The sequence below is a fragment of the Lycium barbarum genome, chromosome 4 (genome assembly GCF_019175385.1).
Source record: "Lycium barbarum isolate Lr01 chromosome 4, ASM1917538v2, whole genome shotgun sequence".
NCBI lineage: Eukaryota > Viridiplantae > Streptophyta > Magnoliopsida > Solanales > Solanaceae > Lycium > Lycium barbarum.
Window position 1 is genome coordinate 4,825,516 of NC_083340.1, and position 20,323 is coordinate 4,845,838.

At 34.2% G+C, this 20,323-nt stretch overlaps 2 protein-coding genes across 2 annotated transcripts; both read left to right on the forward strand.

The window, feature by feature from the left end:
* The first annotated feature begins 5,214 nt into the window (after positions 1-5,214).
* Positions 5,215-7,113, forward strand: LOC132637095 (protein neprosin-like). Its single transcript, XM_060354242.1, has 8 exons — positions 5,215-5,334; positions 5,486-5,578; positions 5,669-5,815; positions 5,952-5,987; positions 6,239-6,382; positions 6,489-6,542; positions 6,662-6,799; positions 6,910-7,113. Exons 1-8 carry the CDS (start codon positions 5,215-5,217, stop codon positions 7,111-7,113), a joined length of 936 nt encoding a protein of 311 aa, XP_060210225.1.
* A 3,344-nt stretch (positions 7,114-10,457) lies between these two features.
* On the forward strand, positions 10,458-13,333 carry LOC132638095 (protein neprosin-like). Its single transcript, XM_060355079.1, has 9 exons — positions 10,458-10,514; positions 11,202-11,366; positions 11,455-11,547; positions 11,631-11,825; positions 12,045-12,101; positions 12,193-12,348; positions 12,522-12,575; positions 12,662-12,805; positions 12,910-13,333. The coding sequence occupies exons 2-9, from the start codon at positions 11,205-11,207 to the stop codon at positions 13,282-13,284; spliced, it is 1,236 nt and encodes a 411-aa protein (XP_060211062.1). The 5' UTR covers positions 10,458-10,514; positions 11,202-11,204; the 3' UTR covers positions 13,285-13,333.
* Positions 13,334-20,323: the final 6,990 nt, after the last annotated feature.

The following is a 20,323-nucleotide window of genomic DNA, read 5'->3' on the forward strand; positions in this document are numbered from 1 at the left end:
CTTGGAATTGTGAATAATGAAATAAAAGAACTGAAGGCTTGAATTTATACAAAAGTGAGGCGGAAATTTTATGGACATATTATACGGTCCGTATAAAGTTACACGGTCTATATAATATGACCATATTTTATCATGGCACAAAAAAACAAACGTCGGGTTGAGGTTTCGTGAAGTACGGACGACTTATACGGTCCGTATAAAATTATATGGGCCGTATAAGTAGTTCGTATAACATGACCAGTGAACGGACTGCTTTGTACTCCTTCAGTAAAATGGCCATAACATTTTGTACAGATGTCCCCTTAACCCCCATAATATACTGTTGGAAAGGTATTTCAAAGGGATACAACTTTCAAGAAGGAAGTTTTCACAGATTCCTAAAGAAAGTACCCGAAAACAGGCCATAAGTACAGACTGTCCTAGACTTAGATGAATTTAAAAGGCCTTAAGAACTTCACTTTTTGGTTTGACTTCAAAATGACTGTTTATCACCCGAGTTCATCCCAAATAGATTCGTATAGCTAAAATATCACCTTTATACTAGATTCATACATTCATACCAAAATCGGATCTACGGGATGTTACACTACTTCTCAAAGTAGCAAAAAGGGCTTGTCGCATTTAAAAGTTTTACATTCACATCCAACTCCTTCTCATAATGCAAACTTTGATTAATATCGCTTTTATTTGATGCAGTCAAATGTGGATATCAAGGAACTAGATGATTTGGATGTCTTAGCATGGTGAAAGAAATACAAGGCAAGTTATCTGATACTTTCAAGAATGGCTCAAGATATCCTTACGGTTCAAATATCAACCGTGGCTTTGGAGAGTGCATTTAGCCAAGGAAGACAACAAATTGGAGACCATAGACACTCATTATCCGGATTTAGCTTGCAAGTACTAGTGTGCATTCGCGATTGGATTAGATCGGAGCGACGCAACCAAAACTTACAAGCGGTGGAAGGTGAAGAGGAAGAGATTGAAGATTTGATAGCAAGTGGAGCAAACCAAATGGAAGACTTTGAAGATATCTCCATGACCGAATATAATATGGGGGAAATTAACCAAATGATTGACAATTAGTGATTTTATTATACTATTTATTTGCAACTTATGTATTATTTGCAAGTTAAAAAAAATTACTACTTGCAAATAAATGTTATCCAAGAATGAATAAAATATATGACTCATTGAGCTTTCTTTTATTTATCTGTGTTCATATTTTTACTTATATTAAGTTAGGAATATACCTAAAATATACTAAGAATATACTTATAATATACATCTACTTAAATTAAAAACTAGAAAGTTATATACTTGAAAAATTACTAAAATATACTAAGAATATACTTATAATATAAATATACTTAATTTATAAAATACGAATTTATAAACTTAGAAAAACTTAAGTTATAATATATAAGTATACATATAACTTAAACATATATATATATATATATATATATATATATATATATATATATATATATATATATATATATATATATATATATATATATATATATATATATATATACACACGTATATGTTGTATTGCTATTAGTCAGTAAATTATATAAACTTTACTCATAAACTTATATTACATATGTAAATATACCTACAATATACTAATAAATACTATAATATATATATATACTATAAAAAAAAACAAAAAACAAAAAGAGATTTTGGACAGTTTCGAACCGGACCGGTCCGGTTTCGATTTTTTAACCGGTAAACCGAAACCAGTTAAACCAGAACCAGTGGTCGGTTTCGATTTTTAAACCGGAAACCGGCCGGTTTGTTAATCGGTTACCGGTCCGGTCCAGTTCAAATCGGATAACAGGCTTACTTATACGGTAAAGGATCATATTTGCCCTTGTACTTTTCAAAAATAGTTATATTTTCCCTTCGTTATACTTCTTTTATATATTTTTTCTTGTCATTCTACTTTAGGGTCATATTTACTCCTAAATCGTTAACTCTCCAAGTTCCCACCTTGTTATCCTACGTGTCGCCTACGTGGATATTATATTTTTTCAATTTAAATATATTAAATTAAACCCGGCCCAACTCAAATAAATCGACCCACTTGAGCCCCAAAGTAATAACCACAAGATCGCCCTCCTCACCACTACCTCCACCCCCCCCCCCCCCCTCCCTTCTCAGACTCAAACTTCCGAATCATTATTCGGAAACCCATTAATACATGCAAAATCACAAAACATTCTCTCCTCATTCCCACCAAATTTCCCTTTTCCAGTACAGCTGCAACCACCAGTCTTCCTTTTTCCAATACCAGTAAATAATCACTAGTCCAATGAATGCCACTCCAAATGCATTAGCCAAACCGATCAATATAATAAATCCAGGTTTTAACCCCTTACATGAATTCGTCGCGTCATTACCTAATAAACCCTGAACTTGATCCGATGAATATTGTTTGTACTGTTTTTACAATTTTTTTGTAAAGAAGACCCACATAACATGGGTTTACTAAAAAATGTTGTTAGACCTTGATATCTAAATGAACCAGTCTAAGGAATTTGACCAGATAAATTGTTGTTCCTAAGATTAAAACTAACAGTTAAAGGCAAAGTTCCAGAGATCGACTTCAATTCACCCAATTTTCCTCTCCTCCGACTTCGACTCCACTCGTATCGAGAAGCTTCAAGAAGGTCTCCGTCTGTTAATGTCAACTGCATTTATTTTGCAAGTGGGTTGGTTTATTTTGGGAAGGGTCGGATTTAATTTAATATATTTAAATTAAAAGAAAATAATATCCACATAGGCGTCACGTGGAATAATAAGGTGGGGACAAAGGCAATTAATGGTTCAGGGGTAAATATGATCCCAAAATAGGATGGTCAGGATAAATAAATCAAAAAAGAATAACGAAGGACAAATATAATCATTTTTAAAGAGTACCAAGGGTAAATATGACCCTTTTCCGTTTCTTATAAGCAAGCAATAAACTTTATTAACATAAATTTTCCTTTAAGAATCCCATTAACTTTAGGGTAAATATAGATTTTAGTCCCTGAGTTGTTACTTAATTCTACTTTTGATCTCTGTGTTATTCGGCTAATCACATTTAACCTTATAATTAAACAAATTATGCAGTCTTGATCCCTAAACTAGCCAAACAATCGAAAGCGAGGAATACTTAACGGAGTATGTGCTTGAAAAACCAGAATATTGAATTGAAAAATATAAAAAGGAAAAGAAAAGGGAGGCGGGGGGGGGGGGGGGGGGGGGGGGGGTAGAGAGAGAGAAGGGAGAAGAGTAGATCCTATAGTATGCTGACAGCAAGAGCTTGAATTAAAAACTCATTGAGGCAATTGATAACCTATATAGTCTATAGACCTTGTCAGTCTTGACGTTTGATAGGCAGGGATAGCTGAGAAAAAAAATATTAAAAACAAAATATGATGAACTCTATCTAAGATATATACTGCCCAAGCCCCAAAACTAAAGATTTTTTAGTACATAACTTGCAAAAGTATCATTAGTTCACAAGCAATATCTACAAAAAGCATGCCATCTGGCATGAGATACAATATATGCATTTTTTCCTACTCCATTGTTCTGGTAAAAAATAAAAAAAAAGAGAAATCACCAAATCACCGCAAATAAGCATTCTGTTAAGTTTTCCTCAGTTCCGTTAGTTTGGTTAGTTTAGAGATCAAAACTACACAATTTATTTAATTCAAGGTTAAATGTGCTAAGCCGAATAATACAAGAATTAAAAGTGAAATTAAGTAATAACTCAGGGACTAAAATCGCTATTCACCCTTAACTTTAATATCTTGTATATAACAGCCATTCAAAAACTCTTCTATTACTCGATCTTTATATTAGATGTTTGTCAAAGAAAATGTGATAGGTGCCTACACATATAAGTAGGTCCTCTGTTTAATTGCTCTGTTTGAAAAAGATTACATTTTCACGGGTTAAATTTAAAATTTCTATTTCAAATAGATAAGCGAGAAATGTAACATATATGTGAGTACAAAGGATAGATTTAAGTAGGCGTTTGGCCACAGGATTTGAGACTCCAATTTCAAGCTTTGATAGGAAATTAGCGTTTGTTAATGAGCCTTGACCTTGTGAAATCTCGAACAGTATAAACTATTTGCACAAATGTGCTCTTTTTAGGCAAACTTTTAATAGTTTTTTTTTCTCCCTCTTTAGTCCAGTGGGGTTAAATTTGTCTAAAGAAAATATTTATCCAACGTAAATTTCTTACTACTTTTAAATGATTTTTCCATTGACTTACAACGTAAATTTCTCTACTTTTACATGATTTCAAACCCCCCCCCCCCCCCCCCCCCCCCGCACACACACAAAGTAATCTAACGGGGATAACATTTAAAAAGTGGCCTGAAAAAAAAGGGCTATACGGTGCAAAGATTATGATTTGGTTATCTAATTATTCACAAACTAAGCGTATGTCAATCATAACATTGATCTCATATTTTAGCTACAAGTACTTTCCCATTTGGAGTTTTTATTTTTTATTTTTTTAAGTTTGATTATTCATAAACGTACTAGTTAGAAGGATTCTTGATAATGGAATGTCTTGCAAAAAAAAAAAAAAAAAGGAAATAAATAATCAGCTTAGAAGATATATACAAAAAAGAGGGGATATACTAGTAATGTATATCAAGAGTGAGATATTATGAATATCCATAGGCCAAGTAATAAAGCATTAAATAGCAATATTTGCAGATTTCATTAATTGGGATTCCTGATAATACGACCCCTCCCATTTTCACGGCACATTTACACTTCTTTTTTTAAAAAAAAATAATTATTCTCCTTTCATATCCGTTACTTAATTTTAATTTGAACAAAATCCAATTATTAAATGTTTTATCCAAACAAATTCCACAAAATAAGCTCTTTCCTTTTTATGCTTTACACGTACCATTTAGAACTCTCAACATTTTTCTATAAATTAATAGAAGAATAGGCCACCAAATTAAAACACAGCTCATACATAGTTCCAATCTTCATAGGTGCCTATTTGACACTTCTTTTTATTCTTTCTCAATAATCATTTTCTGGGTAGAGTCCATTTATTTACATTATGCAATGAAATGTGGTTATATCTTTGTTTTATATTTGGTTCCTTAATATTGGTTTTCTTTATGAATTCAGAATATGATGATTCATCAAAGAAACGCTCTACAAACTTTGCTAGTATTAATGTGTTTGCTTGTGAGCTATGACGGAGTTAAAGGAGAAATGAAGTTATCCAAACTAGAGGAACTAGCATTGGAGAAGCAACTTAAACTTTTGAACAAACCATCGGTCAAGACAATTAAGGTGTGTTTTGGGTTATTTGTATTACAAGTTTATTCTTGACTGATTATTCTTCAACAATTTTATATATTCACAAGTAACATTAATCCGATAGCATGACGTCGAATAGTGCAACAAAGATTACTAATAATTTTATGAAATTTTTGGTTCATAGACTGGATGGGGAGATACATACGATTGTGTGGATTTCTACAAACAACCTGCATTTGATCATCCATCGTTGAAGAATCACAATTTTCATCCTGGGGTACATATTTACTCTTTTTTTTTTTGTATTAATCTTTATAAGGTTGTAGTAGTTTAGATAGATAAATTAAAACAAGTTTTGCATTTGCAGATGAAACCCACTTTAACAAAGATAAGCAAATTCCAAGTAACTCAACAATTGATGTATCTCCGAATACATGGTCAGGGAATGACCGTTGTCCTTCTGGAACTGTTCCCATCAAAAGAGTTACAAAAAATGATCTTATTAGGCAAAGACGTATGCCTCCACCAAAAGATTTCACATTTGAATCTCAATTAGAGGATGTAAGATAATCTTGCACCAAATTATTTCTTCTTACACAGTATAATAGGTTAATTCTTTATGTATAAATCTGACATATACTGTTGTGCAGACTAACAACAATCTTAAGGCAACAGGAGTATACACGGTACATGAATATGATATTGAATCCTTCTTCTTCTTCTTTTTTTTTTTTTATTTTTTTTATTATGGTGTGTGTGTGTTATATTTCGCTTTTGGGTTGAAATTGAAGTAATAACATGTAGAATAAGTTGGTTAGCGATTTATCATTTGACCAATTCTTCTAAGCTCCACTTAAGATTTCAAGTGAATAAATATAAAGGTAATTTGGATAATCTATGTAATGAGTTAATAAAAAAAATTATCTTTTATATCTAGCGTGCGATAGTTCAAACTCGGGATGATCCAAATAACAAGTTTGCTGGAGCTGGAATGGTAGCTAGTCTATGGAATCCTAGGGTTGAAGGTACACAAAATAGTGCGAGCCGAATGAAGATTCAAAAAGGATCAGATAGAATTCAAGTTGGTTAGAGAGTAAGTTTAACCCATTATTTATTACAATAAATTCAACTATTTTCTTACTTTGCAATAGTTTCATTAGTTATGACCGTTCTATTTCTTGTTATAGGTGGACCCAATGTTATATGGGGATACTGAAACTAGGCTTTTTATACATTTCCAAGTAAGTTTTCTTAGGTACTTCATTAAATGATTTCTATCTTGTGTTCATGAAATTTGGATCTTTCAATCTAGCGGTTCACCTCAATATATGATGGTTTATTAATTATTCAATGTTTGTAGGCTGGAAAGACACATTGCTTCAACACAATATGCTCCGGCTTTGTATTAGTAAACAGTGATATAGCTATTGATGGCGTATTCCACTCAGTTACTCGAAAGGGGAAGACAATATGGGAGACTGCTTTGTACATCGATCGGGTACAATTTATGTATTTTTTTGTCTAGTTTATTAAGTTTTTCAATAATTGCTTAACATTAGAATTTCGAGCCTTTCGAAAATGCTAAACTACATCTTTTGAAAACTAAAGGATCTAGCAAATGGAAACTGGTGGCTTTTGATTGGAAAAGATCAAGTTCAAGTTGGTTTTTGGCCTCAAAGGATTTTCACCGAATTAGACAATTTTGCTACGAGTGTCGAGTGGGGAGGAGTGACATACACTCCAGCATGCAGGTGTATCTTATCCTCAAATGGGCGGTGGTGTTTTCCCTGTACTTCCAGAGCCCCATCTTGATGCTTATTGTCGGGGACTTATAGTTTTAGATGGTAATGCCCAAACGATAAATGCAAAACATACACCCATAGTTCTTGACAATCAAAGATATTATAGGGTCAATGATCAACCATATTGGGGACCTGAAAAGTTTCCGCATTATATGTTTTTCGGGGGACCTAAGGACCCAATTAGACAATAAAAACATATGTAGAATTGTTCGTTTGCAAAATTCTATTCAATGTCATGTACGTTCATTAATTTGCGGTTGATAAAATCACATTCCGCCAACCTCTTTATGAAACTTTCATGCTTTAACTCTTAATTTAATGTGTGTATATATATTTGTTTTAACCATACAAAGCTAATCAAGATCCAAATACTATAAAATTTAAAAGTGAATCCCATACAATTAATCACATAAATGCTGTTATGATTGCATGCGGTACTATGCCTTTCGTGCAAATCTCCCATGTACTTTTCATAAAACTTTGATTTGCTTTAAGTTCTTCCAAACAACATAATTCCAGTGTCAAATTTTGTTTTCGTATACTTGAAATTGAGTTGCATTTCACCCATCAGTTTACAACAATTTGATTCCTTTTAAGTTGGCTCTTTAATGTGACGATCTATTTCGAATTAAGCTCATAGAGTCAAGTCAACAAAAAAATTATAATCAAATCCGTTTAAATTTTGGGCGAATGGAGAATGTTACCCAAGAATGGGTTGATTTAATTTTGGCGCCTTATGTGTACACAACTGCGAGGAGTGGTTCAAATTCCAATACAGTGTGTTGGAGTTTCGCTTGTAAATGCTTTAAATTCTAGCACATTTACTGGAATTTTTTCATGTTTTAGCTAAGGATGTTCTTGTCCACATTTTTATTTATGTATTAGACAGCAGCTAAATTTTGATTAGTTCTGATACTAGGGCCAAATATTGATTAGCGATCCAAAATGTGGCTATTTGTCCATTTCTCCTAGTGAATTCTGGAGCGGTATAAATTGGGAATTTGCTAAAATGGCCTTTCTTATGCAACTCTTTAATTTTTGTCCTCTACTAGTCCAGTGCGGCCAAATTTGTCTAAAAATATTCACCTAACTACATCTAATGAGGATTCTTTCGAGTGGTTAACTGGAGATAAAATACAAAAAAAGGTCATGCGGTGCAAACAATCGGTATAAAGAAAGGTTAATTGGTTTTACTTCTAATTATTCAAAAACTAAGTGGACTTACAGCTAAGTATATAATTTCTCTTGTCCCTGTTTTAAGGTCTCTACAGTCTACAACTCAAAAGAAAAAAAGGTTTCAATACAAAAAAAAATACTCCCAATTTACGCGGCACATTTTCTTTTTTCGTCTGTCCCAAAAAGAACGTAACCTTTCTATATTTATAAATTATTTAACTTCAAACTTCCAGTTTTATCCTTGATGAAATGATTTACAATCACAAAAATATTCAAGACTGATTTTAGACCACAAATTCTAAAAGTCTTTATTTCTTTCGTAAACTACGTGTCTAGTCAAACGGTGCCACTTTGCCACATAAATTGGGAAGGAGTAAGTATAAGTTTTTTTTAAGTATATATGTTGTCCATCTTTTGTTGTCACTCATAAGATTTATCTCAAATGTTAATCTAGCTAGTTACAAGGAATTTCCATTTGGAATCTTCATTTTGCTTGTTAGTTTGATGATTATGGACAGAGAAGGGGGTTCAATTTAGTTCAATTGAACTCTTCAATGATAAATTATGCTATGTAAATAGAGTAAGTTTTTTTTTTTTTTTTTTGCATATATATAAGTTGTTGAACTCTATGCATAAGAATTATTTTTTAATCCCCTTCTTTGAATTTTGATCCCCAATTGATTGTGGAATCATATAGTTTCTTCCTTACCTATTTCTCCCTCATTCACAAATTATTTCGCAAGACAGAATTTTGTAGCAAATATTCTGCCTTGCGATTTTTTTTTATATATTCTACTGGAGTTCGAACCCAGAATCTCAGGAGTATTTTCTGTCACTTAAAGTGCCAAAGGGAAAAAAATTAAAGAACAGTAATTTGAGGGCCAAAAATTAAGGACAACCCCCGAAATAGAGCATTTGTGCGACTGACCCCTGCTCTTTTGGTATTTTGAGTTGGACTTTGTGTGCTGAATCATTTGGGCTCGGGAAGGAAAACCTTGGGCCCGTTAATAGACAACCTTAGGCCTGTGGGTTTATGGATTTTTATGATGAATGTTTGGATGGTTAATGTGCATTCATTTGGCTGAATGTACCACAATTTTAATAGGGCAATTTGCACGATTGTTCTTCTTGGGGGGTGGTCTTTAATTTTTGGCCCTCAAATTGGTGGTCTTAAATTTTTCCCCTCGCTAAAATTCTTTGGTTCCGAGTTCGAATTACTACTCAGTCAAAAAATTTTAAAAAAATCGTTAGGTAGAGTTTGAATTCGCAAGGCAGAGTTCTACGACCTTCAGGCAGAGCTTCAAACTCTGCCTTAAGTAGAGTTTGCAGTAAACTCTAGCTTAAGGCAAAGTTTTGCCTTCCAGCATAAGACAAATCTCTACCTTAAGGTAGAGGTTTGCATTAAGGCAGTTTTTTTTTTTTTTTTTTTTTACACTCAGTTGGAATTTTGCAAAACTCTGCCGTAAGGCTTAACTTTGGCCCAAATAGGCCTAACTTTGCTACAAAACTCTACCTTGCGAATTATTTTTTTTACTGAACCGAGATTCGAATCCCAAACCTCATGGTATTAAGCTAAGGATAAAAATTAAAGACAAGTGCATTTGAAGGACAATCCGCGCGCCAAAAAAATGATTTGATTATGATCTACTTGATATATACCGCCTGAAAAAGATATATAGGAAAAGAATCAAAATGTTTAAGAACTTGGACAATATGTTTGGCGGGGGTGGGTGCGGCGAGGGGGGGGGGGGGGTTTGGATAATAATAAAAAAAAAGATAAATAACTTTTCTGTTCTAAGATAAGCGTCACGTCACTTCTTGACCAAGATTTTATATACTTGTGGTTGAAAGCTTATTTTACAGAATTGGTTCGTGAGAAGCACGATAACTGTTTTTCAAAAACAAAAAAAAAAAAATCATCAGAAACATGTCATTCTCCAAATTCTTACGCAAGGAGAGATCATAATTTATGTGGCGAGATTATCTTTTTTTTGTAGATTACTAAGAAGTGAACAGTCAACCTTCATTAAATAGAAAATCTTTATAAGATTATCTTTTTGGATGTTACTCAGAAATGAGCATTAGAATTTAAACGTTCGTTGACTGAAACTTTTTGCAGATTTTGTTAATCCTGCTTCAGAAGAAACTACATTAATTAACCAATTTAAATCTCATTTACCTCTCTATATAACATCTCCCTCGTAGTAACATCAACTTACAAACACACAGCAACAAGTAAGTACACTTTTTAGTGCTTTCATCATGTTGTGTTTTGATATTATAATGTAGCTTGTTATATAGTTTAAGGTGCCTCTGTAACTTCTTTTTATTTTTTATTTTTTTATTTTCCACTCTAACAACTGAATTTCTTTATTTTTCCACTTTTAGATCTGTTTGGTGTATGCTCTCTCTGAAAATTGACGGTAGTTAAACTGTTTTTCTCAAATGCCATCATTCTTCTCTCCACCAATTGAAGAGTTTAATTTATATACAATGACGATAGAATGAAATTTGCACTGTCAAGTTAGCTAAAAGGCAGTTAGATTTAACTTTTTATAACAAGCGTCGATTGATATCAAGTAACAGATGATAGATGCTTTGTCACAGCTAGTAAAATTACATTTATGATTCATGTAAAAGTTCTTATAAAGTTAGTACATATGACTTAGTTCGATCAATAGTTAATAACTTTAGGAATTTAATGTGATGAAATGATCATAAGTTGGAAACTATGTTTGAAAAAAGTGTTGGTCTAGGAAAACCTCAAAAACCAAATGACTTATTAAAACTATAGTTTTGTCTCATGCTCTATGAGTACTTTTGCCTGATGTAGATGTGGATTAATTATCGTCCCTAGTTAGTTTGTTTTACATTCATATATCCTGACTTACATGCCAATAAAAACATACTTCATGAATTCAGGCAATGCAGATAAATCGAGGAATTATTCAACAAACATTGCTGGTATTATATTTTCTTCTGAGTTATACTGAGGTTCAAGGAGAAATAAAACTATCAGAAGTAGAGGATCAAGAGTTGGAAAGACAACTTAAACTTTTGAACAAACCTGCAATCACAACCATTAAGGTAGTATTTGTTTCGGGTTAAACATTGGATAGCAAGATATGCAATTGCTATAACCAAAATACCTTATTTATAAAGTTTTGATTCACAGACTAAGTATGGAGATATATATGATTGTGTGGATTTTTACAAGCAACCTGCATTTGATCATCCATCGTTGAAGAATCACAATTTTCATCCGAAGGCATGTCATTCCAATATCTATTTATTACTATAAACATTTAAACAAGGATATATTGATCTAGAATTTTAGTTTTGGATGGACAGATGAAGCCTACCTTACCTAGGATAATGCAAACTTCAGTTCCCCCAACAACTAATAAGTCATCGACGATATGGCTAAACGATCGAGGTTGTCCTTTAGGATCAGTTCCTATCAAAAGAGTTACTAAAGATGATCTTATCAGACAAAGACTTATGCCACCACCCGAAGATGTCGCACTTTATACTCAATTTGGTAAGGTAAGATAATGTAAAATCAATTTACTGCTTATAGCATTAATAATCCGTTTCCAAACAATAGAATCTATTGTTTCAGTTATATATTTATGTAATCATGCAGGTTAACAATTCATAATATAATAAATAAGAAAAAGATAATCCATGTATATATCTTAAAGATGTTTAGTTTTCACCATTAGCAGAAAATCTCATATATTTTAATTTATTACTTTTACACAGACTAGCAACCACAGTAGTGAGCTGAAAAGAAGATTCTTATCTGCAAAAGGATACAGGGTAACTTTAAATTTTCTAGTTTTTGGTTGTCTTTTCAGCTAGGTTTAATTTATTTAGTTAAAAAAAAAATTAATTTGTTAAAATATTGAAGGTTGCAATAGTTTCAACTCCAAATGATCCGAAAAACAAGTTCGGGGGAGCTGGAATGACAGCTACTATATGGAAGCCTTATGCTAAGGGTCAGCAGCATAGCGGATGCCGATTGAAAGTTCAAAAAGGACCAGACGTTGTACAAGTTGGTTGGAGAGTAAGTTTAATAATGTGTCCATTTCTTATTATGTTATATTCGATTTCTTGCAAACAATTTATTCTGTGTTTAGAGGATTAAATATTGCACCTCTAAGATATAATGCAAGTTAGAATTAATGTGTATCAATAAGCTACCATTAAATTATTATGATACTTCAATTTCTTGAGTAGGTGGATCCAACATTATATGGCGATAGTAAAACTAGGAGGTTTATACATTTTCAGGTTAGTTATTTTCACGAGTACCTGTTAATTTCTATCTCGTGTTCATGAAATTATTAAGACTTCATAAATAATTTAATGTGTTTTAGGCCGGTAAAAAGCATTGCTTCAATACACTATGTCCTGGATTTGTACTAGTAGATAACCAACTACCAATTGAAGCGCCATTTACTAAAACTTCACGCCGTGGAGATCCTAAGCACATATTTGAATATCCAATGTACATCGATCGGGTATATGTTACATTTCTCTTTCTAGAATTGTTTTCAAGTTTTTCAATAGTACAATTCTTTATATAACGAGATACTAATTACACATTTTCTTTTGAAATCAAAAGGATCTAGTGAATGGAAATTGGTGGGTTTTGCTTGAAGAAACCCATAAAGAACTCGGTTTTTGGCCTCAACACATCTTCACTGACTTGGCAACCTTTGCTACGAACATTGAATGGGGAGGAATGGCTTATAGCCCCGCAAACATACCTGAACCTCCCATGGGCTCCGGTTTTTTCCCCGTTAGAAAATTTCAATATGACGCTTCATGCAGGAAAATTATAGTATTAAACTATAAAGGTGAGACCATAGATGTAACAACGACCCCACACAGTGATAATCCTAATTTCTACAAGGTTTTCGATCTTCCAAATGGAATAAATGAAATGTTTAAGCACATTATTTTTTACGGGGGGCCTGGTTCAATTGATAACTCTTAAGTCTCCTTGTTTATTTTGACCAGAAATAAAAAGTCTCCTTGTTTATGTATTGCCATGGCAACATTTACAATCCATGCCCAAAGATGAATTATATCCAGAGAATTATAGGTGGTCTTACTTAACATTAGTCATTTCACATGCTTTCACTTATATTTTTCTTTCATTTTCTATTGGTTTTAATTTTGTAATCACGAAACATCTTAAAATTTAATAGAATAAAAGAAATCGGTAAAATTCTTCGATGGTCACATAAATTAATCACTGAATTGAAATAACAATCAGGCGAATATCAAGAGGGCATGTTATTGGATCATCAAATTCATTCATGAAACGCAAATGTCGCCAAGAGGATGTCTTTCTTTTTAAGTAACTCTATATAAACTGTGAACTAAAATGCATATTTTAACAAACTAGGACAAAAACACTTCACCTCTATAAACAATTTAATAAGGGAACAATTATCTAAACCACATACGATAAATTACTCCAAACGTAACCCTTAATCTAATTTTAGGTTCATGATTACTAATGACCTCATTCTTTCTTGTTTTAAGCATCAGCAACTTATTCTTGTAGATATCTCAAGTTAAATTTGTCTAAGTACACTTTTTAAGTTACATTTTTTTTTTCTTTCGCTAATTTAGTGTTCCAAAAACCTTTGAATAGCTTCTGAAGTTTGAATAGATTATAAACTACAAAATAAATACTAAAAAATAAGTAAAATATCTAAAGTGGTCTTCCGAATCAAATGGTATGCTGATGATCGCAGCAATTTCGTAACACGTTGTCTAGTAAATGCTTGCTTATTAGGACAGAATAAATATATATTTTTCATAAAGAAAGGAACATTAAATCATTAAAAAATCATTAAGTAATTATTTCCAACGTGAGTTCACCAATGTCAGCATGGACGTGAATACCTTATCAAGACTTAAATAAAAAACAACCTAAATTTCTTCAATAGATGCTTGCACCACTTCTAAATCCCCCCCCCCCCCCCCCCCCACCCCCAAACAAAAAAAAAACAGTAACCTAAATGGATATTTATACCTAATCATGCTGATGATTTAGAAAAATGCAAATGGTCTGTCAAACTCAAACTTTTAAGAACTTTGGTGTGCATGCATCAACCTGCACTTAGAACTTATTTATACAATTATCCTATTTTTTAAATTTATGTTTACTATGATGTCCTACTATCCACTCATATTTTAAGGAATGGATGAACTTTTGTAAAGTTAATATGTGATAAGCTTTAGTTCCACAACATGTGTAGAAATTTGAAATAAAAATAGATAGATTTGTTTTTGTGAAAATTTCTGATTGATTTCTTCACTGAACTGGTTCATGTATAAATACAAATCTATTCTAGCTAGAATACAAAAAAAAATGAATGTGTATGTTTCCTATACAGTTGTACAAATTCTTATTGGCTGTGTACATTTTCCTATTGGCTGTCACATAACAACCTACAAATATCTATTCTAGAAGGAATCTTTCCATAACATATTTTATCCTTGTAAAGATCCAGACTTGGGCCACTGTTGTTGTGCTTGCCGAGAGGCCCAAGTTTCTTCACTTCATTTCAGCTTTGGACGAGGCCCAATTCCACCAGAGGCCCAATAAATATCAGTTGGACCAAATGTTGCACAAAACCGACCTAATAGACACAAGTCACATTAAGACATAAACCCTCAGTTGACTTCTAGAAGCTGTACACCAATCTTATCTTTATCTACACAACCAGTTCCATCTTCATCTTCCTCGTGAGATTCTTGACCTTGAGCAGAATGGAGGGAATTAATTTCAACACCCCCCTTCAAGTTGGAGGGGTAAGAAGAAACCCCCAACTTGGAGAGAATAGAGTGGTGCGTCGGACCAGACAAAGATTTAGTGAAGATATCGGCTAATTGAGAAGAAGAGGGAACACAATTAAGAGAAATTAGATCGGAGAGGAATTGTTGACAGACGAAGTGGCAGTCTAACTCGACGTGTTTCGTCCGTTCATGAAAAATAGGGTTTCGTGCTATATGGAGTGCAGTTTAGCTATCTGAGTGAAGGGGAATAGGTAGTGGTGGAGGTAAGGACAGATCAGCAAGTAGACGGAAGAGCCAGGTTAGTTCTGCCACGACACGCCACATCGAGCGGTATTTCGCTTCAGCGGAGGAGAGGGAAACTGAAACCTGTTTCTTGGACTTCCATGAAACAGGCGATCCACCCAAGCTGATATAGTACCCACTTATTGATCTTCTAGTATCCATACAAGATGCCCAATCGGCATCGCAGAAGGCAAGAAGTGACAAAGAATCATCAGCTCGCATAAATAGACCTTGACCCGGATCCAACCTCAAATAACGAAGAACATGCAAAGCAGCATCAAAATGGGGAATTTTTGGGGATTGCATGAACTGTGATAAGTGTTGAACAACAAAGCTTAGATCCGGACGAGTATGTGTCAGGTAATTTAATTTCCCTATTAATCTTCTGTAAATAGTCGGATCAGCTAATGGATCACCTTGTTCTGCAGATAGAGTGAGGGATCGAGGGGAGTGAAATTGTTTTCAAATGGTCACAGTTGAATTCCGATAACAACTCAAGAGTGAACTTCCTTTGGTTAACAATCAAGCCGGGGTTCACGAACAATCTCTAGACCAAAAAAAAAGTGTAAGTCCCCCAGATACTTTATCTGAAACTCTTCATGTAGAAATGCCTTAATGTTGTTCAATTCCAACTCATCATTGCCTGTTAAAATTATGTCGTCCACATACGCTCCTAAAATTGAAATGGAATCCCCTGTATGCTTAAAGAAAATAGAGTAATCGTTTAGTGAAGATGAGTATCCCTTGAAATGCAAGGCTGCTGCAAGCCTTGCATACCACTGTCTAGAAGCCTGTCGCAAACCATAGAGTGATTTCTTAAGCTTGCATACTTGATTAGGAAAATTAGAAACCATACTAGGGGGCAGTCTCATGTAAACTTTTTCTTGCAAGTCTCTATGCAAGAAGACATTGTTTATATCAAGTTGACACAGTCCCCATCCCTTCTCTACTGCAATTACCAAGATACATCTGATTCTTGTCATCTTGACAACAGGTGAGTAGGTTTCATTGAAATCTATTCCTTCCCTTTGTATGTCCCCTCGAACCACTAATCTAGCCTTTAATCTTTCAAGAGAACCATCTAATTTTTTTCACCTTAAACACCCATTTACAAGGAAAGGCCCTCTTATCAGGTGGTAAATCCACCATATCCCATGTTTGGTTTGATTCCAAAGCCTCAATTTCAGTTGACATGGCCTGCCTCCACCCAGGGTCTAGATTAGCTTGTGCAAAACTTGTTGGCTCAGTAATAGAAGAAATAGAGGTGAGGAAATTTTGATTAGAAATAGATAAAGTAGTGAATGGGAAAGTAGGAGGTGTTAGAGGGGCAACAAAACAAATAGAATCCAAATCAATCAAATAGACTGAACTGCAATTATAATCATCTAGGTAAACAGGCCTTCTGTGGACCCTCTCTAGTCTTCTTGAAGCAGGAGCAACCTGTAACTCAATAGGAATAGGGTTAGGAACTTGAACATGGGGAACATGATCCTCATCAGAAACAGGCAAAGGGTCAACATGAGTTGGTGTAGAGGGTGTAGGGTAGTCAACTATAGGATCATTTTCAGAATCAGGAACAGGTGGCTGAGAGACATTAGGGATGGAACAGTCTGGTTCATTATCATCAAGAATCAGAGTAGAAGGTTGGCTATGATGTGTTGGTAAGGTACTTATAGGAAGAGAGAAGGGATAAGAGTGTTCATGAAACTGAACATCTCTTGATACAAATATCCTCTTAGTCTTTAAATCCATCACTCTATTACCTTTTCTTTCCAGTTGGATAACCCAGGAAAACACAAGGTGAAGCTCTAGGTTCAAATTTGGCTCTATGTTGAGTAGGAGTAGAGACAAAGCATAGACAACCAAAACTTTTGAGGAAATAGTAGTCAAGAGGATGACCAAACAGTATTTCATAGGGTGTTTTTCCTTTGAGAACGGATGAAGGAAATCTATTAATAAGAAAAGTAGAGGTAAGAAGACATTCACCCCAATAACAGATAGGTAATTTAGATTGATGTAAAAGGGCCCTTGAAGTTTCTAATAAGTGTCTATGCTTCCTCTCGACAATTCCATTTTGTTGAGGGGTTGCTACACAAGAAGTTTGATGGATAATCCCTTGTGAAGCAAAAAAATTCAGAGATAGTTGACCCCCCCCCCCCCCCCCTCCCAATTCCAAAGCATTATCAGATCTGATGTATTTTATCTTAGCCCCAAACTGCCTATCTACCATAGCCATAAAATATTTAAGCATAGAGAAAGCATTGATTTTTGCACTTAGAAGATAGGCCCAAGTGGCTCTGCTAAAGTCATCAAAAATAGTTAGAAAATACTTATAACAATTGTAAGTGGCAGTTTTATAAGGGCCCCAATTATCTATATGAATTAGCTCAAATAAACTTTTAGTCTTGATGGAACTGTGGGGGAAGGGTAACTTGGTTTGTCTTGCTAATTGACAAATTTGACAAGAACAATCAACACATTGTGTAGAAGAAATGAAACTAAACTTTTTCATTGAATTGAAAGGCATGTGTCCCAATCTAATGTGCCACAACTGCACATCAGACTGAGAACTTACAGGAATAGGAAAAACACTAGAAACTGAAATACATTGATTTAAAGAAACGCTAGACTTAAGGAAATACTTGGACTGATTGATACTAGAAGATAATAGAAAAAATCCATCTCTTGCTTCACCAAGAACCAGAGGGATCTTTACTGAAGGGTCCTGCATAAAACATAAAGAAGAGGAAAAACTTAGAATACAGGAGAACTGTTTGCAGAATTTCTGGACAGAGATGTGGTTATTTTTGAAAGATGGGACTAGAAGAACATTTTTCAGAACTAAATCTGGAAAAAGAGTTACAGTGCCTGCATGAGTTACCTTTACTCTAAAAGAATTTGGTAAGTTAATAAACACAGGTGAAAGTAAAGGTGCTAGAGTAGTGAAAAATTTAGGGTGAAAAGACATGTGTTTAGAGGCCCCTGAATCAATGATCCAAGAACTGGAATTGATAAGAGAGAAATAAGCTAGTGGACTATTGAAAATGTTACCAGCACAATGCACAACATTTGCATGTGCATCTGATGCTGTGACTTCTTGACTCACACCCTGCATGCTTTGAAACATCTGCATTATTTAGTCTTGTGAAAATGCTCTGTTTTCAGTTGCTACACCTGACACTGATGTATTGCTCCTCACAGCTTGAGATTTGTTGTTCTTAGTAAACTTAAAATTAGCTGGAAACCCAATGATTCTGAAGCATTTGTCAATAGTGTGCCCTAGTTTCTTACAGTTTGAGCACACAAGTTTCATTTTCTTACCCTTAAATTCAGCAACAGATGACCTTTTCCCATAGGATAGTGTTGAGCAACAATAAAAGAACTAGAACCCCCAGGATAGTTGGTGTTCATGTAACTCTCCCTTTGTTTCTCATTTTGCATCAGAAGTGAGTAAGCAACATTAACACTGGGGAGTAGTGACATCATCAGAATGTTGCTCCTACTTGGTGTATACACATCATTCAAACCCATAAGAAACTGCACCAACCTTTCATCCTGTAGGGACTTGTTCATTTTACCTTTTCCTCCACAGCTACAAGCACAAGAACATGCCACCTTTGTGTACAGAGTGTCAAGTTCATCCCAGATTTTTTTCATTTTGGTGTAGTATCCAGCAATATCTGATGACCCCTGAACTAAATTTGCAAGTTATTTTTGCAGGTGATAGAGCATAGCACTATTTAGTTGTCCAAACCTATCTTCAAGGTCCTTCCACAGTTCCTTGGCTGATTTGGAGTAGATGACACTTCCTACTATCTCTTTTGAGAGAGAGTTGAGCAGCCAGGAAGTCACCATGTCATTGCATCTACTCCACATCTTGTATTCAGTAGAGTTAGAACTAGGTGCAACAGAAGAAGCTTCAATGTAGTTAAGTTTGTTTTTGGCTAAAAGTTCTATGAGCACTGATCTCCTCCAAGCACCATATCCAGATCCATCAAATGGAGTCAAAACAAGGGTCATACCAGGTGAGTCTGATGCCACTACAAGAAAGTATAGAAATCGCAACAAAATTTTTTATATTTGGCAACAACTTAGTTTTATTGTTGGCAAATGATTTTTTTTGTTGCCAAAGAATTTAATTTTGTTGTCATAGTATTGATTATTGTTGCAAAAAGTACTTTTGGCAACAAAAAAAAAAGTTGTTGCACGTTGATGCAATAACAGTCGTTGGGAAAAGTTCATGCAACAAAATACTTTTTTTGTTGCTAAAACTATTTTTTGCAACAATAATCGATCTATGGCAACAAAAAAAAATTGTTGCGAAATATATTTTTTCTTGTAGTGTACATGGAGAAAATAAGGGCTGGTTTGGTCCATTACTCCAGAGGTTTCATTCCCAGTGCTTGCTTCAGAGGTGTTTTCAGGGGTGATAGCCATGAGGATGAAGTGATAGAAGATTCAGAAAGAAAAGATGATAAAAATGAGAGTGATTTTAGACTGAAAGCTTTTGGAACTACTCTGATACCATGTAGAAATTTGAAATAAAAATAGACAGATTTGTTTTTGTGAAATTTTCTGATTGATTTCTTGACTTGACTGGTTCGTGTATAAATACAAATCCATTCTAGCTAGAATATAAAAAAAAATGAATGTGTACGTTTCCTATACAGTTGTACAAATTCTTATTGGCTGTGTACATTTTCCTATTGGCTGTCACATAACAACCTACAAATATCTATTCTAGAAGGAATCTTTCCATAACAAATTTTATCCTTGTAAAGATCCAGACTTGGGCCACTGTTTTTGTGCTGGTCGAGAGACCCAAGTTTCTTCACTTCATTTCAGCTTTGGACGAGGCCCAATTCCACCAGAGGCCTAATAAATATCAGTTGGACCAAATGTTGCACAAAACCGACCTAATAGACACAAGTCACATTAAG